General features: G+C 39.8%; 1 protein-coding gene across 2 annotated transcripts in view; it reads right to left on the bottom strand.

Moving 5' to 3' along the window:
* spag1.S (sperm associated antigen 1 S homeolog) overlaps positions 1-27,952 on the bottom strand; it is a 57,741-nt gene that overhangs the window by 6,360 nt on the left and 23,429 nt on the right. For both annotated transcript variants that reach the window (XM_018223868.2, XM_018223869.2), the window contains exons 11-15: positions 22,422-22,781; positions 21,038-21,137; positions 9,426-9,578; positions 6,732-6,883; positions 5,747-5,888 (exon numbers count right to left, since the gene is read on the bottom strand). In XM_018223868.2, the coding sequence (XP_018079357.1) occupies positions 5,747-5,888; positions 6,732-6,883; positions 9,426-9,578; positions 21,038-21,137; positions 22,422-22,781 (907 nt within the window). The remainder of the gene's footprint in view (positions 1-5,746; positions 5,889-6,731; positions 6,884-9,425; positions 9,579-21,037; positions 21,138-22,421; positions 22,782-27,952) is intronic.

Here is a 27,952-nt window from a genome sequence, read left to right as displayed (position 1 = left end):
TGGAAATAGAAAGAGGGACAAAAAGATGTGCTGCCCTGCAATATTGGCTAAAACCATTTTTCTGGCCACACCCCTAATTACCATGTTATTTTACAAAATTTGGCAGGTAATGAAAGTTTTTATGTTTTATTACAGTTTTGATAACGGAGATGAATTGCACAGTTTCCCCAAGAGTTCTACTTCTCTGAAATAGTAACAATTGTTTCTATGCTTATTTTAAATTGTTACAAAAGTATCTAAGTGCACTTGCCACGTAATCTGGGCTCTCTGCCAAAAGCCAATTAAGTTAGAAACTTTGTATCTTTTTCTGGCTGTTCAGTGCAGGAGATCAAAGTGAATGTCGGGACATTTCAGTAATAATTGAGCTGTCAAAATCAGGACTGTCCTGCTCAAAACGGGACAGTTGGGAGCTATGATTTCAGCAGGTACAAAACTAACATTGAATGTCTGGAATAGAATGTTTGGGATAGAATGCTACGAATTTGTTGGATACAACAACAATAGAGAGAATGTGGCAAGAAGACTGTAAAGCATGTTAAGTAAAATTAATAGACTGTTGGGTGGAATGCTGAGAATACATTGAATACAATAGTGAGAATATGGCAGTCAAGTTATAGAGAATGTTAGGGATAATGGATAGAATGTCTTGGATAGGATGTTTATAATTTGTTGACAATAGTGATCATTTGTATAACGAGAATTTTGGCATTTTGTAGAGATTGGTTAAAATGAGCTGGATTATGCTAAGTGAGAGAGAATGTGTCATTTTAATCAGTATTTATAGAGAATGCTTAGGACATGTTGGATAGAATGATGAAAATTTGGATATGAGACAATGTGAAGTCCTTGCCACTAATTGGTCAGTGGCCTCTGATTAACTTGAATGAAAGTCATCAGGCCAAATACCGATATTTACCTACTCCTACTGGATGTTGATCATTCACAATGATTTTAAGGGGGTTCCACAACAATGGAGTGATAGCTTACTAAAGAACGGACAGGTTTAATAGAGAAAGAAACAAATTGCATACTGATTTGAAAGATTATCTCGTTGTTGCTTTTAAGCCTGGGAGTCCTGAGGTAACCCTGATATGAATCCAGTCTCAAATACTGATGAGAGTCAGGCTTGACTGTTGGAATACATTTTTCTTTTTAAAGTAAGTTGCCTTTTTAGTGGCGCATGTAACTTGAAGCTATCTGGGACCTAGTCCTTGTAGTAATGTGATCTCAGGCTACCCTATGAATTGGCAAGGTCTAATGTGAGAAGCACTTACTCAATATAGCCAGGCTTCAGTAGAAATATTTATATATCATTCATATTGGTCACTTGGCCAAGGTTTAGTTTTTCTTATTGGGGATACTATCTTACCTTTCAGTACTGTCTCTAATTATTCTAAACTTTCTTTTCCAATTTTCTTGATTTATTTTCTCTCTCTTTCGCTTTTTCTTTTCTCACATTTATCTTTATCCTTATTCTCTGTGTTCTTCCCCTCTATCGTTGTTATGCCTGCGTTTCTTTCCCTTTTTCTCATCGCAAGGCCCTCTCCTTTCTCCTCCACTGTTAATGTGCATTCTAATGTTTGTTTCCCGTGCATTCTAATGCTTGTTTCCCATGACAGCAATTGCCATTCACTGTCCCATGGGATTCCTGTGGTGTAGTAACTGATTCCTTTATCTGCGCAGGCACCAGTGCTGGGGAAACATTTTCCAGTGGGACAGACTAAAGGTGGCCATACACGGAGAGATCCGCACGTTTGGCGATGTTGCCAAATGAGCGGATCTCTCTCCAATATGCCCACCTTGAGGTGGCCAATATTGGGCTAATCCGATCGTGGGCCCTAGGGCCCAACGATCGGATCCTAGCGAACAGGAACGGGCGGTCGGATCGTGGGACCGCATCAACAGATGCGGCCACGATCCGACAGGATTTTTAGTCCCATCCGATCGAGATCTGGCTATCTCGATCGGGGAAGCCCGTCGGGGGCCCCCATACACGGGCCAATAAGCTGCCGACTCGGTCTGTCGGCAGCTTTTATCGGCCCGTGTATGGCCACCTTTAGATGGGTATCTCCCTTTGATAACAGGGATGGATTGTAACCTAAGCCTAGGGCTTTTTGAGAAGCAGCAGGAGAGAACTTTAAGCCTGGACTGTGTATAGGATGTGTTCTTAAAGAAACACTAAAAAAGGAAAGTGTTTTAAAGTAATTCAGATATAATGTAGTGTTGCTCTGCACTGCTAAAATGTGTGTGTTTGCTTTAGAAACACAACTATGGTTTATATAAATAAGCTGTTGTAGCCATGGGGGCAGCCATTTAAGATGAAAAAGGAGAAAGGACACAGGTTACTTAGCAGATAATAGATAAGAGCAATGGGATTGTGCATAATGCTATGTTATCTGCCTGTTATCTGCCTGTTATCTGCTATGTAACCTGTGCCCTGAATGGCTGCCCCCATGGCTACACAGCAGGAGCATTTTTATGACAGGAACTGGCATAATTATCAAAGCTGATATCTGTTTTAAAGGAGAAGGAAAGGTTAAAATTAAGAAACCTTTATTAGAAAGGTCTATATAAATACACCAGTAAATCCTCAAAGTAATGCTGCTTCTGACAAAACAAACACCATATTTCTGTCCTTCTCTATTGTGTACACATGGGCTTCTGTATCAGACTTCCTGGTTTCATCTTAAACCTCCAGGGCTAGGGCTTGAGCATGCTCAGTTTGTTTCTCTCCCTCCTCCCTTCTGTAATCTGAGCCTAAAATTATGAGCAATCAGGGAGAGAATAAGGCAGGAATTGATGTCACATCAAGCCAATATGGCAGTTGCCATCCTAAACAAACAAAGAGATTGTCTAGAGCGGTTAACTCAGGTATGGTAAAGCATTCAACACAATAAATATAGCATTCTAGCTTGCACTATTGTGCCTAATCTATTGGCAATAAACTGCCTCAGTAGCTTTCCTTCTCCTTTAAGCAGTTTTGTTCTAAGGAGTGAGCCTGCTCAGCAGCAAACCTGAGCACTCTTACTTGTCTCAACCCATGCACTGATGCATTTAGGGAAAAATACTCTATTTACTGTGATGGAACAAATAAATACAGTTCGGATAATCAATGTAATATTACAGTTTTACTGAGTAGTATCTTTAAATCAGGCCACACAACCTGCAATCCACACAATCCCCTCCGAAGAGAGTAGGCATCTCATTTACTGTTACACAAAATATTAAAGGAACCACAAACATGCTATATAACATGCAGACGGGTAGTTTATCCCACTTATTGTGCCCACCTGTGTGTAAGTGTTTAGGGGAGCAAGGGTGAACCCTTCTACGGGATATGCTTGTATGTTATAGCTCCTTTATTATTTTCTGTTTTAGCAAAGCTCCACATCTGCCACGAGGCTTAAAGGAGAACTAAACCCACTGGAATGGGTCTCCTCTCTGGTGACACTGACCTGTACATGCAGAATAGCGCAGTGAAGAACAGGGGAGCCATATTTGCTAGCTGCGGTATCTTCCGGATACTCTCCTTTCTTTTCGGTAATTATGGAGCTCTCCAGCTACAACTGTGCATGCCCCAATAGCGAACATATCGGTGCTCACTTCAGGAAGATGCTGAGGCTAGTGAACATAGCTCCCCTGTGCTCTGCTGTTCTGCATATACAGGTCCGTGTCACCAGAGAGGGGAGACCCGTTCCAGTTGAACACCATGCGGGGAGGAAGCAGGGAGGGGGAAACAGTGGAGAGGAAAAACGGGGGCCCACAGCTGCAGGGGGGTTTAGTTCTCCTTTAAAGAAGCACAATCCCCTTTAATAATGTTGAATAATGTGGACTTATTCTTGGGTCTCCAAAAAGAAAGGTTAATAAACTGGGACGGGAGAAGTAAAGGTTAAAACTATGTAGGCTTTATCAGAAAGGTCTATGTAAATACAAGCACTAACACTACTCTGCCACTGTTCTGAGTCCTCTGTAAAAAGAGACAACGCATTTCTCTACTGCTATTGTTTACACATGGGCTCTGCCATCAGACTTCCTGCCCTCAGATCAAGCCCCAGGGCTTGGGCATGCCCAGTACACTTGCCTCAACTCGCCTCATTGGTGAAGCACCCCTGCTCCCTCACTTCACTCCTAACTGCTGTCATTTGAGCAGAGAGCTAGAAGCCAGCAAGAGACAAAGGGCAGGAGGAGAGGGAAGTGACATCACACTATATTATTTTTCAGTTTTTCCCCCTCAATGGCTTTTTGCCTTTGAGATATACAGCAATCTCTCTTTGAAAAGTGTTCTTTTAAGGGTGGAGGAGAGCCCTTCTTGATTGCCGGATTTGTTTTAGAGGATTAATTATCTACATCCCATAAGGGGTAACAATGAACCTTATGGGCAAAGATTACGCTGTTGACTAGCATTGATTAAGGAGAATGCGCGTACTGAGGCAATTTAGACACTCGCATACTGATGTATTATTATCTACACATAAGAATTGCTCTGAGGAAAACATGCTGTGCCTCTTGCATTACTCTGTAATTACAGATAATGTTAAACAGAAAAGGAACCTTCTGTGCTTAAGAATAACAACATTCTTATAACTGTAGGTTATGTTAGTACTGACCAAATATATTTTACCATGAGTGGGATAGTCATGTTATAATCATGTTTAGAGGCTAAGTGGTATCTAACAGACCATAAATAAGGTTAATGGGATCTGTTATCCAGAATGCTTGGGACCTGGGGTTTTCCGGATAACAGAGATTTCTGTAATTTGGAACTTCATACCTTTAGTAGGGAGGGGTGTGCGTATGGATGCTGGGTTTTCATTTGGAGGGGTTGAACTTGATGGACTCTTTTCAACCCAATTTAACTATGTAACCCTCGCTATTCAACTGGGAATGAAAATCCTTTGACTTCGAATATCGAAGTCGAAAGACTTTGCGCAAATACTGCGATCGTACGATCAAAGGAATAATCGTTCGATCGAACGATTAAATCCTTCGAAACGAATGATTTGAAGGATTTCAATCCAACGATCGAAGGATTATCCTTCGACCAAAAAAAACTTAGCCAAGCCTATGGGGACCTTCCCCATAGGCTAACATTGGGTTCGGTAGCTTTTAGGTGGCGAACTAGGGGGTCGAAGTTTTTTCTTAAAGAGACAATACTTCGACTATCGAATGGTCGAATAGTCGAAAGATTTTTAGTTTGAATCATTCGATTCGAAGGTCTAAGTAGCCCATTCGATGGTCGAAGTAGCCAAAAAAACACTTCAAATTCGAAGTTTTTTTACTTCGAATCCTTCACTCGAAGTTAATGAATTGGCCCCTAAGTCTACTAGAAAAATAATGTAAGCATTAAATAAACCCAATAGGCTGGTTTTGATTACTTATATCTTAGTTTGGATCAAGTACAAGGTATTGTTTTATTATTATTATAGAGAAAAAGGGAATCATTTTTAAAAATTTGGATTATTTAGATAAAATGGAGTCTATGGGAGACGGGCATTCCTTTCTGGATAACGGGTTTCCAGATAATGTATCCCATACCTGTAGTTAAAAGTATATTTCCATTAATATTTCTGCAGCTAAATTGTGATTTCCACATATTTTATTGATGCTGGGTCAGCAAGAACAGTCTAACTGGCAAAGAGTTACTTCTACTCATGTCATTTAGCAGCTCCTTGTAGCAAGCAATTGCAACAGGAAAATCCGCGGCAATAAAGAGAACGAATACAGTACATTTGGGTTGAAACATTACCTATTTGTGTACAAGGTACATTCTTCTGCATTTATCTTCAGGCATTCACTATACTTCTTCTCAGCCTCTCTGTACTTTCCTTTCTTCACATACTCATTGCCTTCGGTTTTCAGAGCCTGCAACATCTCCTCGGGCGATTTACCTAAACAGGCCAGAACTTTTATTCTAATCGGAGTAGTGTGAGGTGGATCTAGATAGCGCTATTTCATACAATGTATATTCTCATAGGCAGCATATCAAACAGAGCATACATCTTTATTCAAATAAATGCATTGGTTCTAGTTTAAAAAGCAGAGATTCTAATGTACAGGGCATGGTATTACATTTCCGTTCAGAATAATATCATATGGAGGCAGGGTGTGTATAAATGACAATGGTGAACAAGTAGGGATGGGCGAATTATTTCGCCTTGTTTCGCCGTGGAAATGACGCCCATAGACTTGTAAGGCGGCGTGCGTCAAAAAAAAAAGATGCGAGTCAAAAAAATTGAATGCCCGTTGGCGACTATTCGCCGGCTGCGAATTTTTGGCGAAACTAAACGGGTCAAATTCGCCCATCCCTATGAACAAGTAGTCCTTATATAGTGTGTATATATATATATATCTATATATATATATCTATATATATCTATATATATATATCTATATATATATATATCTATATATATATCTATATATCTATATCTATATCTATATCTATATCTATATCTATATCTATATCTATATCTATATCTATATCTATATATATATATATATATATATATATATTTGCAAATGCCCTTTCATATAAAATGCAACTCTCCCACTGTCTGAACTGTAACTCCCAGCATCCACACCCAATGGGCTAGTGAGTACAACATTAGTTCTCAAGTAGTTTCCTTGGAAAGTACATCATAAACCTAATGAGATACTTGTGCCCTCCTCACAGCATTTAAAACATTAGCCTGCACCACTGTACATATCCACTGAGTGCCGTGTATATGTACCATGTTCCACGTGACTCTTGGGCTGGCTGCTATTGGAAGCAGGGTCACCTCCACCATGTTGTTGTAAGTGAATAGAGACTGGTACAGTGGGAATTTGGGGCAGTTTCTCTCTCCAGTTGGGCCCATCTTGTTCTATTAAAGTTCTTGCAATCCTATGAGAGGAAGACACACAAAAGGTGTTGGAAAAACTATTACAAAAAAAAATAAAATGTTCCAGATTTAAGCAAAACATTGACATTATTTTCATAAACCCAAGGAACCCACACAAATGCTTAATTTTCTCATGTTCTAACATGCCAACAGGCTTACAGATTGTAGGAATTTCACTAGACCGCACACGAGGTACAAGGGAAATCATAAAAAAAATTAGTGTTCAGAATTCATGCCCTTCCTTTGAGGATTTAAACTTTAAAAATAATTGGCTTAGTAAGTAGTTCTATAAATAGTTAAAAGATGTAATTAAAAAAAAACCCACAGTTCATAATCAAAAAAACAACAACAAAAAACAAAGTTGAATTCCGGATTAAGAACTGTGGGCATTCCATGAATGAATTTTGTTCCAAATGAAATTATTTACAATTAATTCCTGATTGCCTTGATTTGTAATTAGTGATTATTTTTATGAATTTGTATTGATTAATTTGGGGTCCTCGTCGGCCAGAATTTAAGTGATGAAGTGTTTCTTCAGTTTTTTAATTACACTTTTTAACTATTTACATTATTTATTGGTATCCTCAAAGGGACCTTGGGGATTAAAGTTGTTTTAAGGACTGATTGTAGAGAACTCTTTCCCTTTAATGCCACATTACCTTGTGTTTTTTCTTAGTAAGCAGTTCTGTATGCAGAACACTTTTTTATTATCACGTAATTTTAGAGCACCAACATATTGTGTGGAGTATGTTACAATAGTTTTCAGAAGTGTATATAAAAAAAAATGAATGCGTGCTATTATCCCAAATGATTTTTAAAAATGTAAAAGGAATTTAAAGGTGATCAACACAACACAAGCAATGTTTAGGAAAGTACAGGTATAGGATGGCAAAATATTCCTATTGGGTTTTTCATGTTTCAGCAGCGCTTCATATTACAGAAAGACCTGTTATGTAGAAAATCACAGGTCCCAAGCAGTTTGATAGATTATATACCTGTACTAGGAAGCCATGCAAAATGATTAAAAAGCAATTATGTAAATAATTACTTTAATTATAAAAAGTTTGTTTCCAGCTGTTATTCCTAATATTCTTGTGAATGTGAGTCAACTTCCTTCCTGTAAAAACCCACTGTTGAGTTGTGCAATATAACAAATATTCCATATTTGTCTATAATGTATTTTACAAGCTGGATATATTTGCAGTGAGTGCATGTTCAGGCTGGAAGCTAGTTATGTGCTTGGGGCCTCTAAAGAATCTCGCACCTCTGTTAACAAGAAGCCAGAATGCTCTGACTTGTGATTTCAAGCATGCGGCCAATGATAAACAGAAAGTGCTGAATCATGTGAGACTTGTATCTCCCACATCACTGTGTTCTGACAATATGAATTACACCGCACCACATGTGTGAATCCAAAATGTGTGACTCTGGGGGGCAGATTTATTAAGGGCCAATTCAATTTTTTTGAATTTTTTGGTCAAAACTCACATTTTCAGGTTACAAGAAAAAAAAAAAACTTGAATCAATTGTTTTTGTTTTGTTTTTTTTTTAAATGAATATTCGAGATGTATTATACCCCGACCCTGGAAATAGCTAGAATCCGAAAATACTCCGGCTGAAACCTGTCGAGGTCATGTAGAAGTCAATGGCAGAGGTCCCTTGAACCATTTGAAGAGGTTAACAGCCTGCTTGATGTTTTCGGAGGGTTTTGCCTAAAAAATCGAATGATTCAAGCGATTCGAGGTTTGTTTTTGTTTTTTGCCGAAAACTCGAGAGTTCAAGTTTTTTCTTAAAGGGGTTGTTCACCTTAAAATTAACTTTTAGTATGGTATAGAGAGTGATATGAGACAATTTTCAATTGGTTTTCATCTTTTATTATTTGTGGTTTCTGTGTTATTTCACTTTTATTCAGCAGCTCTCAATTTCAGCTATCTGGTTGCTAGGATCCAAATAATCCTAGCAACCATGCATTGATTTAAATGAGAGACTGGAGAATCCTGAATAGAAAGATGAGTAATAAAAAGTAGCAGTAACAATATATTTGTAGACTTTCAGAGTATTTGTTGCTTAAATGGGGTCAGTGACCCCCATTTGAAAGCAGAGAGAGTCAGAAGAAGAAGGCAATTCATTAAAAAAACTATACAAAAAATAAATAATGAAGACCAATTGAAAAGTTGCTTAGATTTGGCCATTCTATAACATACTAAAAGTTAACCTGAAAGTGAACCACTCCTTTAATAACACTCAACCTTTGATAAATAACCCCCTGGATGTCTATTGTTTTGCAGCAAAAGACTCTTAAGCAAAAGTCCCCTGATGAATACTGCACAGCCCAGACTTGGTTTTCCTTTAAAGAGAAACCAAGATGGGGGAAGTTCCACCTTTATAAAATATTCCCTTCTGAAATAGTACATGACAATAAAAACCCAAAATAGTAGCTGGACAGAACCTGAGATCAGATATTACTATTACTCTTGACAAAAGGCACACAACGCATTTGACTTAAAAGATTGCATTTGGGTACATAAATGAAAAATGGGTTACCTGTTGATACTATCATGTGCCACTTGTATGGAACTGTCAATTTGCAAGACAGTTTTATAATCCACATACGCTGGTCTGTACCTCTCCAGGGACTCGTTAGCCATCGCCCGGCGTAACAGTGGCTTAACCGAGAATGGCTGCAGCTCTAATGACCTTAAGGAAATAAAATCAAAAAGATCATAGCAATGTGCTTGTACATGCGCAGTTACATCAGTGATTCTGATAAAAGGAAGAGGCTTAAAGGAACAGTAACACCAAATGATGAAAGTGTTTTAAAGGAATGACAATATAATGTACTGTTGCCCTGCACTGGTAAAACTAGTGTGTTTCCTTCAGAAATACAACTATAGTTTATATAAACAAGCTGCTCTGTAGCCATTGGGTCAGTCGTTCAAGCACAGGAGACACAGTAGATAACAGCTAAGTTCTGTAGAATCCCATTGTATACTACAGAGCTTATCTGTTATCAGCTGTGTATCCTGAGCCTTTTATCCCTTTTCAGCTTTTGCATGGCTGCCCCCATCGCTACATAGAAACTTGTTTATTTAAACTATAATAGAGTTTATGAAGCAAACTCTCCAGTTGTACCAGCGCAGCACAGCAGTACATTTTATTCTCATTTTTTGGGGTTACTGTTCCTTTAATACAACCATTTACAATAAGAGTTCTTTACAAAACTTTAGCAGCAGCACCTAACCCAGCAGTTAATGGTAGTCACTAAATGAAGGCACATGCCTCTCTGCATATTATAACCCACACACAGGCTATATCTCAGGAAGGCTGTGCTAATCACTGCTATGAGTAATAAGGCAGTGCTGCTGAGCTTTTCTCCATGTATCTGGCTGACTTTCCTACATGCTCATGGAATGATGACTGTAGAAATGATCTTACAAATAATTAAATAGAGAGTATACTATATAAATGCCTTGCCAGTCCTCCAGCCAAGGTATCAGGGATTGCTTTAAAGGAGAAGGAAAGCTACCGAAACAGTTTATTGCCAATAGATTAGCCACAATAGTGCAAACTATGACACTATATTTATTCTGCAGAATGCTTTACCATACCTGAGGAAACAACTCTAGACACGGTCTCTGTTTGTTTAGGATAGAAGCTGCCATATTAGCTTGGTGTGACATCACTTTCTGCCCGAGTCTCTCCCTGCTCACATACAGCTCTGAGCTCAGATTACAGCAGGGAGGGGAGGAAGGAGGGGGAGAGGAGCAAACTGAGCATGCTCAAGCCCAAGCCCTGGAGGTTCAAGCTGAAAACAGGAAGTCTAATACAGAAGCCCATGTGTACACAATAGAAGGAAAGAAATACTGTTTATTTTGACAGAGGACAGCATTACTTTGAGGGTTAACTGGTGTTAAGCTTACTTAATTTTAGCCTTTCCTTCTCCTTTAAGGATCTCTAGTGTCTAACTGAATATATTGTGGCGTGTTCAACACATCAACTTATAGCAGGTAAACAAAGTAGACTTGCCATCCACACACAGAGATGCTTTTATATACAGACACGCTCTTAAATACATTGCATGCATGACAACTGCCACCTCAGCTTTTTACAACCCAATATGTCTAATGCAAGTGATGTGAAACCGCAGACTACAGCTATTTATCATGCAATAGATCTGATCACTAAAGTACTCACTTACGTTGAGGCTACATATATATTTTACAAGAATACAAAATAAGGAGCATATTTATTATGCACTGGTAAATGTTACCGAGCGCAAATGATTTTTACCACTCGGTAACAGTACTGACAGTTTAGGATTATAAAATGATGTAATTGTAATAATTGTCCATATCCTTCTCCCTACAGCAAGGATTTGTATGTGTGACATAGCTCGGCACGGCTACTGAGCACTATCATTCCATAGATTACAATGGCATGTGACTATATAAAGCAGTCCAGTGCAGCCGGCCATCTCACCAGCCCAGGAACCTCGGGCCCCAACTGCCATGTGGCAGGCCCCTAGCCAAAGTCCAGTTCAGATATTTCTGCAGACCAATTTCCCAGACCTACAATCTTGCAGACCCCCATACAGCAGTACTGCTTTATGCTATAGCACTTGTATGTTCTCATATTGCTTTACACATAATGTGAATTACCGTTACCCAAAATGTGGAGGTTTCATATATACAATAAATAGTGCGATACCCATTATCTATAATGGAAATCAGGGATGCACCAAATCCAGGATTCACTTCGGGATTTGGCCTTTTTCAGCAGGATTCAGATTTGGCTGAATCCGTGTGCCTGGCTGAACTAAATCCGACTCCTAATTTGCATATGTAAAATAGGGGAGGGAAGGGAAATCACGTAACTTTTTCAAACAAGTAAAAAAAATGTTTTCAACTTTTTCCTTCCCTGCCCCTAATCTGCATATGCAAATTAGGATTTGGATTTTGTTCGGTGTTCGGCCGAATCTTTCATAAAGGATTCAGGGATTCGGCCGAATCCCAAATAGTGAATTCAGTGCATCCCTAATGGAAATTAATTTTGTCATCAAGCCGACAGATACAAACATGAAGAGAATGGAATTGTGGGAGTGAGGTATAATGATAATAAATAAAAAGCGTTATAAGCGGAGGCGGGGGAAGGGGCTCGGGAGGAAGGGGGGGGGCTGGGGGTGGCCAAAACAACGCAGAATGAGGGAGGGGGGGAGCGGCGGGCAGGCGGCGGAGCGGCGGGAGTGGAGGTGGGGGGGGAGGTGGAGTGGTTGGTGGGTGGGGGGAGCGGGCGAGGGGGGGCGGAGGGGGGGGAGGGCGGCGGGAGGTGATGAAGGGGTGGGGGTGGGGGGGGCGAGTGGGCCGGAGGGGGGGTGGGGGGCGGGTGGGCAGGTGGGAGGGCGGGGGAGGGAGAAGTGCGAGGTGGAGGCGGGGGTCTAGGCTCGGGTGGCGGGGGGTGGGGGTGGGCGGTGGGGGGGGGGGGGCGGGGGGGGAGGGGGGGGTGGAAGGGAGGGGAGGGGGCGGGTGGGGGAAGGGTAGGGGGGGGCTGGGGGCGGGAGGGGGAAGGCCGCCGCGGGGGTGGGGGTGGGGGGGGTGGGGAGGGAGGGGGCTGGAGGGGGGAGGATGGGGAGGGGGGGGGGGAGGAGGGACTGGGGGAGCGGGGGGGGGGGATGGGGGGGTCGGAGGGGGGGGTGATGGGTGGGGGAGGCGGGGTGGGGGACGGAGCGGGGGGGCGGGATCGGGGGGTGAGAGGAGGGTGGAGGATGGGTGCGGGAGTATGGGATGTGAGGTAAAGGGGAAGAGAGATGGGGACATGCACGTGGGGGGTAGAGAGAGGGGGAGGAACAAGAGGACGGGGGAGTAAGAAGGGGCGGGATGGATGAGAGGGAGTGGCTGAAGGAGGAAACGGGTGGTTGTAAGGGTGGATGGTGGGTGTATAGGTAGCGGTGGAAGGCGTAGATTGTTACCGCTGAGTAAGGGAGTTCGAGAGGGGCCTTGGTCGCGGGAAGGATGGAAGAGGGGATGAGTGGTGGGAAGGAGACTTTCGAAGAGAAGGACGTTGGGTCGGGGGGGAGGGGGGGGTGTAGGAGTCGTGGTGGGATGAAACGGAGTCGCCTTAATGTGGTGAAATTAATTTTGGTGTGAAGCGGATTGGCCAATCAAGCCGACAAATACTAGACCTACCAGTGACTAGAGTAGATAGGTGTATAGTTGCTGTGGGAGTGATGTGAGTAAGTAGGTATACATATAATAAGAATACAGCGTTATAAGCCCCATGCAGATTTAGCTTTCACATAATAATGCACTAGATCTCATCTAAAATTTCGGATTACGGAGAAATGATCCTACACCCCCTGGAATGCCCTTTGTGAGAATAGAAATAAATGCTCGACTGTCCCACAGGATTCCTGGCACTATCGCTAAATTTAATTCAATCTGAATGCATGTGCAAATTAGATTGGTGGATGAAGGGGATACTACTGTGTGTTTACTATCCTTGTTTGATGACAATTATGTTATTGCGATTTATCTACCTTGCGCCCTCCCTTTAATTTGCACTATACAAAATTAGGTGAGAATTTCAGCATAATCTACGGGACTTATATTTGGCCGAATTCTGAATACCTGCCCTAAAAAAGGCTGAATCCTGGGCCAAATCGAATCCTGGATTCGGGGGTATCCCCTAAATATAACTAGGGGCCAGGGTAAATGAATTAAGTCTGTATTTTTTTTAGGGTTTTTTTTGTACTTTCTAAGGGCCCTTGTCACCCATTGCAATTAACAAAATTCAAGTTAATGAAGGGGCAATTCTCAGGATATTTCTACCTACCAGCTGAGCTGGATATTACATGGGTGGCCAATTGCTGGAAACTGTCACATGTTCCAGCACCTTAAAATTGTAAAAAAAACAAAAATTGTAGCCATTTGTTGATTTTGTAAACCTGCTATAGGACTTTGTTATAGGAGTATTAGTTGCCTTCCTCAGTTTCTAGTCACTATTATGTTACTATAGATTCGCGCAAGGCCATCAAGTGTTGGCAGCCGAATATATCTAGAGAAACAAGCTCACACATAATACTTAAGATGTGCGAGACGTGACTCAATTCATGGTTGAGTTGCTCAAAATTCATAGAAACATCCGCTAACCTTGGTGCTATTTTGATGTAGAGAATGAGTGAATATGATTGGTGGACTTCACCTCCGCTAGGTAACCATGACCAATTACTCACAATGCACGAGCTCAAGACTCCTAGTGGTGAAATAATTTTTCATGTCTATATCATAATCATTGTGTTGATTTCGTTTGGTATTAAGCACATTGTGCATTTACAGCGGCAAGGAATGCCGGAATGATCGTGTCTGCGCAAAATAGGCTGTTGTCGTCGCTATAGAGAGATGAACGATTCTTAATAATCAATAAATTAAATAAAAATGATTATGGAGAATCAATGAATATATAGGCAGGATGGGCTATGAGTGTACCTTTATAACGCTTTTTTTCTTTTTTTTACAAGTCACCCATTAAAATCTAACAAACCACATTCCAACCTTTAGTCTTGCATAGCATTTGGGATCCAAAGGTTGCAATCCAGTTTGTGCAGCAGGTCACAATATAGATTTGTTAAATAGATAGAAAAGCTTCAATGCAACTGTCTCTCCTATGAAAAAAACTTGTGTAGCATTACACAAATCATATAATAATGACTACAGCTTGATGGCACATAAACAGAACAATGGCAACCGATAAGCAAACATATATTCACACTTGTTAGCCACATGCTTGCCCTCCCTCACCTTTTCTGTAAAAAGAAGAGGGATTAAAAAAAAGAATTCTATGAAATTGTCCTGCTATTCTCTTCACTGCTTATTTTGACTACAGGTATCATTAAAACAAAATAGCATTAGTCAGCTCTCCTCCAGCCAAGACTGCAGGATCCACAATGCTTTGCATGTTCTGTGATTAAAGGAGTGGTTCACCTTTCAGTTAACTTTTAGTGTGTTATAGAATGGCCAATTATAGGCAACTGTTCAAACATTAATTTTTTTTATAGCTTATTTGCCTTCTTCTTCTGCTCCTTTCCAGTTTTTAAATGGGGGTCACTGACCCCATCAAAAAAAACAATTGCTCTGTAAAGCTACAAATGTATTGTTATTGCTACTTTTTATTACTCATCTTTCTATTTAGGCCCTCTCATATTCCAGTCTCTTATTCAAATCAATGCATGGTTGCTAGGGTAATTTGGGCCCTAGCAACCAGATTGATGAAAGTGCAAACTGAAGATCTGCTGAATAAAAAACCCAAATAACTCAAATACTACAAATATTAAGAAACTTAAAAATAATTGCAATTTGTCTTAGAATATTACTCTCTAAATCATACTAAAAATTAACTGAAAGGTGAACAACCCCTTAGGGTCTGACCACACGAGCAGATTCGGGGAGATTAGTCGCCACGAAGAAGAGGAGATTTGTCGCCGGGGTGACTAATCTCCCCGAATCTGCTCGTGTGGCCAGACCCTTAAAGAGACCTGTAGAGAAGGAGAATCAAGAAAGCATTGTGGAAACTGGAAAAGAAGTGTGTACTACAACACTGTTTTGAATATTCATGTAGTTAGGACTTGGTCGGTATTTTCCCCCTTTTAATTAGCACCGATGTCCAGTATGTGTGCACTAAAGTGATTTTCATGCTTATTTACATTACTTAAATCATTCAAACCAATGCTGATTATCTTTGTTCAGGAGGCCCCCTGTAAAACAATGAACACAAAAAACTTGATTGATTGGTTGGGGCCCACTTAATGCCCTCCATCAAGAAGGTTTTACTACTGGGTGCGTGCTCTTTATAGGAGTTCTCTGTAGGGTCTTAGAGAATGGACTTTATTTGAGAGAAGTCACTCAATATTTAAAAACTAGAGTAAAAGTAAATGTAAAATTATCCCCCTGTTTTCCTGTTTAGTGCTATGCTATTTTCGAAAGCTGAACTAAAATCCATCTCCCAAGAAACAAAGATACTGATTACTTTGATTATGGCTGCTTCGAAAAAAGCACTATTTAATTATTGGCTTAAAAAGGAATCTCCTTTAATAACAGATGCCACATCATACTTTAAGGAATGTAAAGAAAAAGCAGAGCAGACCGGCACTCAAACGGACCCACAGAAAATAAGTTAAAAAATATTGGCCCATCACTAAGTGCCCTAAGTGGCTGCGAAACACGTAGGGTGGATGGAGATGCAGATATATATTTTTTTTAAACTTTGTATGAATAAAAATATTTTATAACTTATTTTCTCTGGTCCTGTGGATCCGTTTGAGTGCCGGTCGGCCCTGCTTTTTCTTCACATTCCTTTTCGTACCGCTCCCTAAAGCTGAAGATCTGGGGCTGGTGCACCCGGACCACATTTTCTACTCGGTGAGTCATTTACAATTTATTCTGGAGCACCGTGTCCTTCACTACTTTTGAAACATTATACTTTAACCAACTTAGTTGTCAAGAAGTTCTGAAAGTTAAATCAAAAGAAAAACAGAATAATCTTACATGGTCCCTTTATTTCGGGGTTGGTTTTCTTTTCTTTTTCATTATCATCCACTGGATTATTTATTGTTGCATTATTTATTTTTGTATTTTTTATTATTTTTCATATATTCACAGTTACTACTCTGTTTGATAACCGATTACAAACGTTTTTTATTGTAACATTTTTATTTCATTTTCAAGTTCTTTTTGAACTAGCACACTTGAAAATAAAACATTTGAAAACAAAGTAGATCTCGCAAGTCCGTAATTGGTCCATTTGCAAAATGGTCATGGTCATAGTATACATACAGCGTATTCCTGCAATCCATATATATATATATATATATCTATCTCTCGGTGCTGCTGGTCATTCTTTCCTATATCTAATTTCCTTACCTTGCACCCGAGTTGAAACAAAAAAAGAGTGGAGAGTGGAGTGCTGCCCACATGGACATTATATATGCTGATCATCTGGCGTGGGTCCCAGGATGAATTCATTGAGATGGTTAATGTACTTAATGCAATGGACAGTCCGGTCAGATTCACCTATACAATACATCCCAATATAATCCAATTCTTGGATATTGAATTGAGGTTGCACAATAACCAATTGGATTTCACTCTTTTTAGAAAACCAACTGACAAAAACACACTTCTTCATTATGACAGTTGCCACCCACCTCCAATGAAAAAATCCCTTCCTATTTCTCAATTTTGTAGGGTACTTAGAAATAATTCTGACACACGTGTGGCCGAATGTCAGCTTGAGGAGATGTGGCTCCGGTTTAATGATCGTGGCTACCCGGATAAACTGTTACAACAGGCCCTCTCTATTGCTAGACAAAAGATAGCTGATCCAGGTAAGCCAACACAAAAGGAGCCCAGACTTACCTTTACAACCACTTATAACACATGTGCCAATATGGCCAGTAATCACCTAAGGGATCAGTGGAAAATAATTGAGGCGGATAAGTCTTTGAGACAAGTGGTATCAGGGCCCCCAATGTTGTGTTACAAACGGGGAACCAATTTAAGGGACCTATTGGTTAAGAGTGATCCAACAATGTGCTATTCTACGAAACCTGGGGGTTGGTTAAGTACATTAAAACCCGGCTGCTTCAGATGTCCAAATTGTACATCTTGCAGATATATGAGTCCGGGTACATCATTTTTCCATCCTCAAACTGGAAAACGACTAAACATTAGACATCACATTTCATGTACCACCACCCATGTGATATATTTAATCACGTGCCCTTGTGGGTTATCCTACATAGGCAAAACTGACCAAACATTGCGGTTACGGATGGATGGGCATCGCTCGGCCATCAGTACAGCCTTTAGAGATGGGCACACCACCAAACCTGTGGCAAAACATTTTTTGGAAAAAGGCCATAGATTACCGACATTTAGGTTCATAGCCATCGACCATATCCCACCGCTGAAGCGAGGTGGAGATAGATCGAGATTACTACTGCAGCGTGAAACCTTTTGGATTCGTAAACTTAACACCGTTGCCCCTGCAGGATTGAATGAATACTGCTCCTTCCTATGCTTTCTAAATCAGCGTTAATCATGAGTTATTTGCTATATAGTTGCCATCAAGTTCTAAAATGTTTCCATATTACTTTGTCTGTATGTTTTGTTTTATTTTGTATCAATCTATGTGTAACATAAGTTTTTTTACTTTGCAGTAACTACACAAATTTATTTCTCTGGTGTTGGATTTTCTTACAGTCACATGATTGCGGGGGTGTGCACAACTGGGTGATTGACATGTTTTTAGCTATTTAAACATGGTGGATTTACCAAGAACATGGTCTTGATAAAGGTCTTAGGAGCAGACCGAAACGTTGGCCGAATTTTAATGTAAATCAATAAATATGGAATTTTAACTTTTTGTATACAAATCCTGGTGTGCATCTTTTTTCTTTTGCTATTTATATATATATATATATATATATATATATATATATATATATATATATATATATATATATATATATATATAAAAGGTTTCATTTAGTCATCACTCGTGGATCCAATGTTTCGGCCCACTATGGGGCCTTTATCAAAGATCTTGATAAAGGCCCCATAGTGGGCCGAAACGTTGGATACACTAGTGATGACTAAATGAAACCTTTTATATCACTGAAATTTGGAGTGCGGGTCCTTCTATAAGAATTATACATTTGGATTTGACCCAGCATCCACGAACAGACGGAGTTTGAGTGCTTTAGTTTATTTTTTTGTTTTCTTTGTTTATTTCCCTCGGTGTGCCATCACTTGTGCCTGGGTGCTGTCATATATAGTGCAGATAGTCGTGTTCCAAGGAATGACGCACTCCAGGACTTCATAATGAGATCAAGCAAAAGTGAAGTTTATTTGTCAACGTATCGTCCAGTCTGGACCTTTCTCAAGTATGAATAAACAGGAATTTTCTTCACTGAACATTGGAGTGCGGGTCCCTGTCTAATTGATGACACCTGTTCTACATGCTTGGAGATAAAATGCAGACAGCATTTGGGTTAATATGCACATGCTAAGCAGCCTTAACTGAACTCTTCTATTCTTTCAGATTCTGAGGGTGTAGAAGTACTGCAGGTGTACAATGACTGCAGAATATCATATATGCAAACTATAATATGCATAAAACATCTATTCAGATTTGTTTTCATATACAGCTGCCATCTGATTCAAAGGTTAAAGGATTTGTTCACCTTATAAACACTTTTTTTCAGTTCAATTGTTTTCAGATGGTTGACCAGAAATAAAGGCTTTTTTCATCTTTTATTACCGTTTTTCCAAAATCTAAGTTTAAAGTATGGATGCACCGAATCCAGGATTCGGTTCGGGATTCTGCCTTTTTCAGCAGGATTCGGCCGAGTTCTTCACCCTGGTCAAACCGAATCGAAATACTAATTTACATATGCAAATTAGGTTCGGGAGGGAAATTGTGTGACCTTTTGTCTATACACAAGGAAGTAAATTATTTTTACCCTTGCCACCCTAATTTGAATATGCAAATTAAGACTCTGATTTGGTTCAGTATTCGGCCGAATGTTTCGCGAAGGATTCAGGGATTCGGCCGAATCCAAAATAGTGGATTCGGTGCATCCCTAGTGTAAAGTTTAATGTCCCTGTCTCTGGTGTTTCAGGTGCAGACTCTAAACTGTTACAATTTTGCAACATGATACATTTCTCAGCAGCACCTGTGGAATATTAGCAACTATTGTATCAATTCTAACAGATGCTTTTAAAGGGGTGGTTCACCTTTAAAGTAACTTTTAGTAGGGAAGCACCGAATTCAGGATTCGGTTCGGGATTCACCAGGATTTGGCCTGTTTCAGCAGGATTCGGATTCGGCTGAATCCTTCTGCCCGGCCGAACCGAATCTGAATCCTAAGGAATTCGTGTGACTTTTTGTCACAAAATAAGGAACATTTTCCCCCTTCCCGCCCCTAATTTGCATATGTAAACCCTAATTTGCATATGCAAATTAGGGTTCGGATTCGGTTCGGTATTCGGCCGAATCTTTCGCAAAGGAATCAGGGGTTCGGCCGAATCCAAAATAGTGGATTTGGCGCATCCCTAACTTTAAGTATGTTATAGAATGACCAATTCTAATCAACGTTTTAATTGGTTTTCGTTATTTATTTTTTATAGTTTTATAGTTATTTGCCTTTTTCTTTTGACTCTTTGCAGCTTTCAAATTGGCGTCGCAGACCCCTTCTAAAAAGCAAATGCTCTGTAAGGCTACAAATGTATTGTTATTGCTACTTTTTATTAATCGTCTTTCGATTCAGTCCCTCTCCTATTCATATTCCAGTCTCTTATTCAAATCAGTGGATGGTTTCTAGGGTAATTTGGACCCTAGCTACTAGATTGTTTAAAATGCAAATTGAAGAGCTGCTGAATAAAAAGGTAAATAACTCAAAAACCACAAATGATAAAAAATGAAAACCAATTGCAAATTGTCTCAAAATATCAATGTCTACACCGTACTAAAAGTTATCTCAAAGGTGAACAACCCCTTTAATAAAACTCAGGGATTCTACTCAATTTAGAACAGTTACAGAGTCAGCGACCCCTCCCTCCCAGAGCTGCTTTAGAAGGTGAAAAATGACACTTTACACTTTAATATTAGAAAAACACAAAATAGAAGGTAATTGGAAAAAGTCTTTATTTTTGGTGAACAATCTGAAACCAACTGAACTGAAAAAAGTGTTGGAAGGTGAACACCCCCTTCAACGTACTGCAAAAAAAAAAACCCTTTAATGTACTGCAAAAACAATAAGGCGGCTCCCGCTCATATGATTAAATGGAAATATGGCATACACTATGAACACAATAAGACTGTAAAGAAAGGGCAGACCAAGAAGCCAACCCAGGAGCCAACTCAATGTTTTCATTAACCAATTTGTCATTGTTCCATAACATTTGAAATTTAGAAGGAGAATTAACACCTGAGCACTACGGCTCCATTATTGCCCTGTGGTTTTCATAATTCTCATGCATCACATTGGACCTTTGAACTCCTTCTTCTAGTACTCCTAGTAATATTAACTCCATCACTGCCAGGCAAGGTAATGCAGAGTGCAGAATGTAACAAAAAACATCTCCCCCCCAACTCCCACTTACCTGTTGCAATCTTCAATGCACTCCCTGCTATTGCCATCCTTCAAGTGGCAAGCGGCTCTGTTAGAATGCAAGATGGCCAGTTCCTCTGCATTCTCTGATTCTGGAATGTTGTGAGAAGGTAAGAGAATGTTGAGGCATTGCAGTAGCACAGAATGCTGGCATTGCAGTATTTACAGTACATGAAAAGCATGCCTAGCACTGGCAGAACATATATATATATATATATATATATATATATATATATATATATATATATATATATATATATATATACACATATATACATATATACATATATACACACACACACATACATACATATACATACACACACACACACAAGGTATGAATGTAATGAGAGATAGTTAAAACTGAAAGTAAATATCTCATAAAAAGCTGCTCTCCAGCTTCAAGCCTGTCAGGGTAGCTGGGAGTTGTAGTAGAACATCTGAAGAGATCACAGTTTTAGACACTTGTATGGTAGTACCTAGCACAAAACTCACACTTTTACTTGGGGTTATTTACTAAAGGCCTATAGCCAAAAACTTGAAAAATTCGAGTTTCTTTAATACAAAATCAGAATTTTTAGTGGAAAATTATTATACCCCCGACGATGGAAAAAGTCAGAATGCGAAAATCCAGCATCTTAGACCTACCGCGGTTATATACAAGTCAATGGGAGAGGTCCTTATCCTATTTGGAATTTTCTGTGGTCTGTGCTGGAACTAGGCCGAAAATCAGACTATTTCAGACTTTTCGGGCAAAAATCCTAAAAATTCTGGCTTTTTGGTAATGACTTGTGTGGTAGTATCTAGCACAAAATTCACACTTTTACATGGGGTTATTTACTAAAGTCCGAGTGCAAAAAACTTGAAAAATTTGAGTTTTTTTTTAATATAAAATCAGAATTTTTAGTGGAAAATTGTTATACCCCGAAGATGGAAAAAGTCAGAATGCGAAAATCCCGCATCTTAGACCTACCACAGTTGTTTATAAGTCAATGGGAGAGATCCCTATCCAATGTGGAATTTTTTGTGGTCTGTGCTGGAATTAGCCCGAAAATCAGACTATTTCAGACCTTTCCGGGCAAAAATTCTGTCTCTTTGGGAAAAAGCCCAAGTAATTTGGGGAAAAAACTCCGCACTATTCAGATTTTCACTGGATTTTTTAGTCCGATTAAATTGTGCTTTTTAATAATAAATAAGCTCCATTTGTGGATTCTAGTTTGGTCGGACTTTTTCAATTTGATAAATATACCCCTTACAGTTTATCTCTATATTATTTACAGAAGTTTTACTAATGGCTTAACTGTGTAGAATTGCACCGGTGTAATTATATGCATTAGGGTGACAGCAGCAGCAGCAAATGGGCATTAAGTACTTACGTGTGTGCTTGACATTTCCTATGGCTTCTGAATACTTGACTGCAGCATCAGCAAACTGGCCATTCTTAAACAGCTGGTTGCCCTCTGACTTTAGCTGTGCTGCTGAAGAAAGGGGCTCTGCTGAGGGCTTCACTTCCTTACTGCCTCTCTTTGATGTGTTCTCGGTGGTGTGCTGATTTAGGCTGTCCTTCTCTTCACATGGATTCCTTGGCTGCTGTCCATTGCCGCAGTCTTTCTTCACTCCATTCGGTGAGTGGCTGGGAGCCCCACATTCCTTGCTTCTAGGGCTGTTTTTCTTGGGAAAGGGCTTATTTTGTGCATTCCCCATGTCACTCTGCTCCCCTGCTGACACACCGGCTTCTACAAGGAAGTTACAGGCTTAGTTACGACATCAGCAGAACAGACTATTGCACACAGGAAGGGGAGGGGGGGACACAGGAGCAGCTTTCATGGATCCTAGATCTGAAAAAGGAATTGTTTTGTAGAAAAAAAAACAGTAAAAGGGACACAATAAAAGCAGGCTGGAAGAACAAGCGTCTCACAGTGCTGAGAGTTCCCTGAAGGGCAGTCGTGTTACCATCCGGCTGTAATGTGTGGCCCCTGTTCCTGCACAGAATCAGTGCGCCTACTACAATTCTCCTTCTAATACTCCTTCTCTGAGGTAACTCTTACTGTGCCAAAGCTCTCACCAACAGATGGCAAGAGTATTAATCACCGGGGGCCAGCGGGGTCACATTGTGGCTCTTTCACAGCTCAGAAAGGAAATTAGCTATAAAACACAAAGGATAATTCTCTCATCACTTGTTTATACAGGAAACCGGTTATCCAGAAAGCTCTGAATTATGGCAAGGTCGTCTCCCATAGACTCCATTTTCTTCAAATAATCCAATTTTTTTTTTTAAATGATTTCCTTTTTCTCTGTTATAATAATAAAAAAGTAACTTGTACTTAGCCTATTGGGTTTATTTAATATTTACATGATTTTCTAGTAGACTAAAATTATGAAGATCCAAATTACGGAAAGATCCGTTATCCGGAAATTCCCAAGGTCCCCGAGCATTGTGGATAACAGGTCCCATACCTGTATCATTATCCTCTCTGATTCTGTCGCTTGTTTATAGCTGCATTAATTAGCACAAAGGAAGGCCTAGGTTTTGGGGCAGAAATCATAACAGGAGGAATTAATAACATATCAAAAATATCAAATATACTCATGTATACACATTTAAATAACATGCAAAAAAATGATACTATAAATATATAGAAGGACTGCATACATATATAGCTATGATGTCATTGTTAAATCATACATCACGGAAAACAATTATACAGGTATGAGATCCATTATACAAAACCTGTTACTAGAAAGCTTCAAATTACAGAAAGACCGTCTCCCAAAGACTCTATTTTATCCAATTTTTAAAAAATTATTTACCTTTTCGGTAATAATAAAACAGTAGCTTGTACTTGATCCCAACTAAGATATAATTAATCCTTATTGGAAGCAAAAGCAGCCTATTGGGTTTATTTAATGTTTACATGATCTTCTAGTAGACTTAAGGTATGAAGATCCAAATTACGGAAATACCATAAGAATGTTGGATAACAGGTCCCATACCTGTGCATTGACATCCCATCATTACAATACAATTGTTATACAGAACACAGTCTAATGAGGTTATAAAATAAAAGGTGTAACATTTGCTCTAATCACCTATAGCAACCAATCAGCAGATAGCATTTACCGGTCACCTAATGGTTGCTCTGGGTTACTGCACCAGGTGTGTGTGGGTATGTGTGTGTGTGTATTTGTTTAAAGGGTAAGGCATTTTTTGTAGCGTAAGGCCTCAACTACACAAATCAGACGGAGACACAGGTGTAAAAATCTGAAAAGTCGCAGGTAAGAACTACATTACATCCAGCGTGACACGACTGTCAGATGTGGACGCAGTAAGCGGCGTCTTCATCTGACAGTCGGACCGTGTAGTTCTTACTTGCGACTTTTCATTCAGACCAATTAGATTTTGAACCTATTGATAATAGGTTGCAGAGGACCTCTTGTATCTGTCTATATGTACTTTGTGGTCACAGCCTCATTGCACCCCCGCCTAATGATTTTAAAAATTATTGGTGAGCAAAAATTTCCCTTGTTTGTTATAATTTATACAGGAGCAGTGGCCAGATCCATGTTGTAGCTCCCACCCTTCCCAACTATAGTCAGGTGATCCCACTGGTGTCTAATAAAAGGGCAGCCAAGTTTGGGGGGTTTTACTTTGAAAGCAGCAAGTAAGTTGCAGGTAAAACCCTGTGTAAAATGTATAATGAAGCAATAGAATTCTTAATGAATCAGATGAGTGTTAAGTGTAGGAACTGGCCACACCGGGGATGACTTTAATGTAGTTGGCCATCTTAAATATATTGCAATATATGGACAAAATAGTGTGTGTGTGTGTGTGTGTGTGTGCGCGTGTGTGCGCGTGTGTAAAACTATTTGCCCCCTTCCTGATTTCTTATTCTTTTGCATGTTTGTCACACAAAATGTTTCTGATCATCAAACACATTTAACTATTAGTCAAAGATAACACAAGTAAACACAAAATGCAGTTTTTAAATGAGGGTTTTTATTATTTAGGGAGAAAAGAAATCCAAACCTGTGTGAAAAAGTAATTGCCCCCTGAACCTAATAACTGGTTGGGCCACCCTTAGCAGCAATAACTGCAATCAAGCGTTTGCGATAACTTGCAACGAGTCTTTTACAGCGCTCTGGAGGAATTTTGGCCCACTCATCTTTGCAGAATTGTTGTAATTCAGCTTTATTTGAGGGTTTTCTAGCATGAACTGCCTTTTTAAGGTCATGCCACAACATCTCAATAGGATTCAGGTCAGGACTTTGACTAGGCCACTCCAAAGTCTTCATTTTGTTTTTCTTCAGCCATTCAGAGGTGGATTTGCTGGTGTGTTTTGGGTCATTGTCCTGCTGCAGCACCCAAGATCGCTTCAGCTTGAGTTGACGAACAGATGGCCGGACATTCTCCTTCAGGATTTTTTGGTAGACAGTAGAATTCATGGTTCCATCTATCACAGCAAGTCTTCCAGGTCCTGAAGCAGCAAAACAACCCCAGACCATCACACTACCACCACCATATTTTACTGTTGGTATGATGTTCTTTTTCTGAAATGCTGTGTTACTTTTACGCCAGATGTAACGGGACGCGCACCTTCCAAAAAGTTCAACTTTTGTCTCGTCGGTCCACAAGGTATTTTCCCAAAAGTCTTGGCAATCATTGAGATGTTTTTTAGCAAAATTGAGACGAGCCTTAATGTTCTTTTTGCTTAAAAGTGGTTTGCGCCTTGGAAATGTGCCATGCAGGCCGTTTTTGCCCAGTCTCTTTCTTATGGTGGAGTCGTGAACACTGACCTTAATTGAGGCAAGTGAGGCCTGCAGTTCTTTAGATGTTGTCCTGGGGTCTTTTGTGGCCTCTCGGATGAGTTGTCTCTGCGCTCTTGGGGTAATTTTGGTCGGCCGGCCACTCCTGGGAAGGTTCACCACTGTTCCATGTTTTTGCCATTTGTGGATAATGGCTCTCACTGTGGTTCGCTGGAGTCCCAAAGCTTTAGAAATGGCTTTATAACCTTTACCAGACTGATAGATCTCAATTACTTTTGTTCTCATTTTGAGAGAGAGAGAGAGAGAGAGAGAGAGAGAGAGAGAGAGAGAGAGAGAGAGAGAGAGAGAGAGAGAGAGAGAGAGAGAGAGAGAGAGAGAGAGAGAGAGAGAGAGAGAGAGAGAGAGAGAGAGAGAGAGAGAGAGAGAGAGATACACACACACATTTTTATCCGTACCCCCTAGTTTCTTTTATCTAAGGAATAATTTTGTTTGATTCTCCCACTTGGTGAAGCTCACTTGGTGCAGTCCATATTTGCAATTAGTACTCAATGGTTTCAAATAATTTTTTACGCAAATCCACAGGTCACGTAATATATGACTTCACGTGCAGCATGTTATGTGTGTACAGCCAAAAGCTGTTTAAATATATGCAAATAGACAGACCTGTTTCCAGGGTTGAGATGTGATAAATCTCACATTATAACTCAACATGGAGTTGGTGCTTTTAAATTCGAAAATTCTAATTTGAATTTACCATTCGAACCTTAGTAAATCTGCCCCTTAATGTGCTCCTTTATATTTGTCTTTGGCCATCTTGCTAATTCCAGGTAAGTGTTACTGTGAATCTATAAAGGGCTTCTCAGAAATCAAGCAGCTTCAGAGCATGGCATCCTAGATACAGGGTTATTCAACTGTCATTAGATTCTCACCTGGCATTAATCTCAACACTAATTAGCCCGCTGGAGTGAAAAGATTTCATGTTTATATGGTACAATATAATGCAAACACTGCTAAATATAACACTAAGCCAAACAATTGTGTTTTTTTAGTATAAAATCTGCAGATTTGGTCGGAGTTTTTTTTCCGAAAATATTGAGATAAATTTGGACTTTGATAAATGGGCCTCCCCTAGACTATTGAGATATTGTCTCAATATTACAGTATGTATAATTATTACATAAATTACATAAAAGCTAGTGATTTCATATACAGTACAGGTATAGGACCCCTTATCCGGAAACCCTATATCCAGAATGCTCCGAATTACGGAATGGCTGTCTCCCATAGACTCCATTTTATCAAAATAATCCAAATTTTAAAAATGATTTCCTTTTTTTCTGTAATTATAAAACAGTAGCTTGTACTTGATCCCAAATAAGATATAATTAATCCTTATTGGAAGCAAAACCAGCCTATTGGGTTTATTTAATGTTTAAATTAATTTCTAGTAGACTAAAGGCATGAAGACCCAAATTATGGAAAGATCCGTTATCTGGAAAACCCCAGGTCCCGAGCATTCTGGATAACAGGTCCCATACCTGTACTTAAAAAGGTCAGTGGAGCCATAGAGAGCATCATAATTTCACCCTTGTAGGGTCAATGCAAGTAGATGTAAAGGAATCACAATATAGATTGACTCTAGTTCCTCTCCTTACTCATGGACAACTACTCATCACAAAACCTATTTCAAAAATGGAGAAGCATCACCCTCTGGAATAGTACTCAGAGGGGCGGGGGATACCCTGGACATGCGACAGCTCCAGGCCTCCCCTACCCCAATGGGACCTATGGGAATATCATGGAGCAATGTAAACTGTGTTTTAGATAAGCTGTGGAAGGTGCATGGGGTCAGGGCCCTAAAATGATTTTGCTGTTGTGCCCAAAAATGTCTAGTTACACAAAGGTTCCAGATAGTTTGCAAAAGGGTGCATGGTGTGGGTTTAGTACAGTACTAACAGGAGAAAAGACAAAACAATAAGAGCAGAAAATGAGAATATTTCCCATGTGGTTAATAAAGTTAAATTGTTACTGTCATGGGCATTTTTTTTTTCCAAACACATCAGTTAATAGTGGTGCTCCAAAAGAATTCTGCACTCAAAAGAGCAAACTGATTTGTTTGTATTTAATTTTGAAATCTGACATG

Source organism: Xenopus laevis, chromosome 6S, assembly GCF_017654675.1.
Source record: "Xenopus laevis strain J_2021 chromosome 6S, Xenopus_laevis_v10.1, whole genome shotgun sequence".
NCBI classification, from domain to species: domain Eukaryota; kingdom Metazoa; phylum Chordata; class Amphibia; order Anura; family Pipidae; genus Xenopus; species Xenopus laevis.
This window is presented reverse-complemented; position numbering and strand designations above follow the sequence as displayed.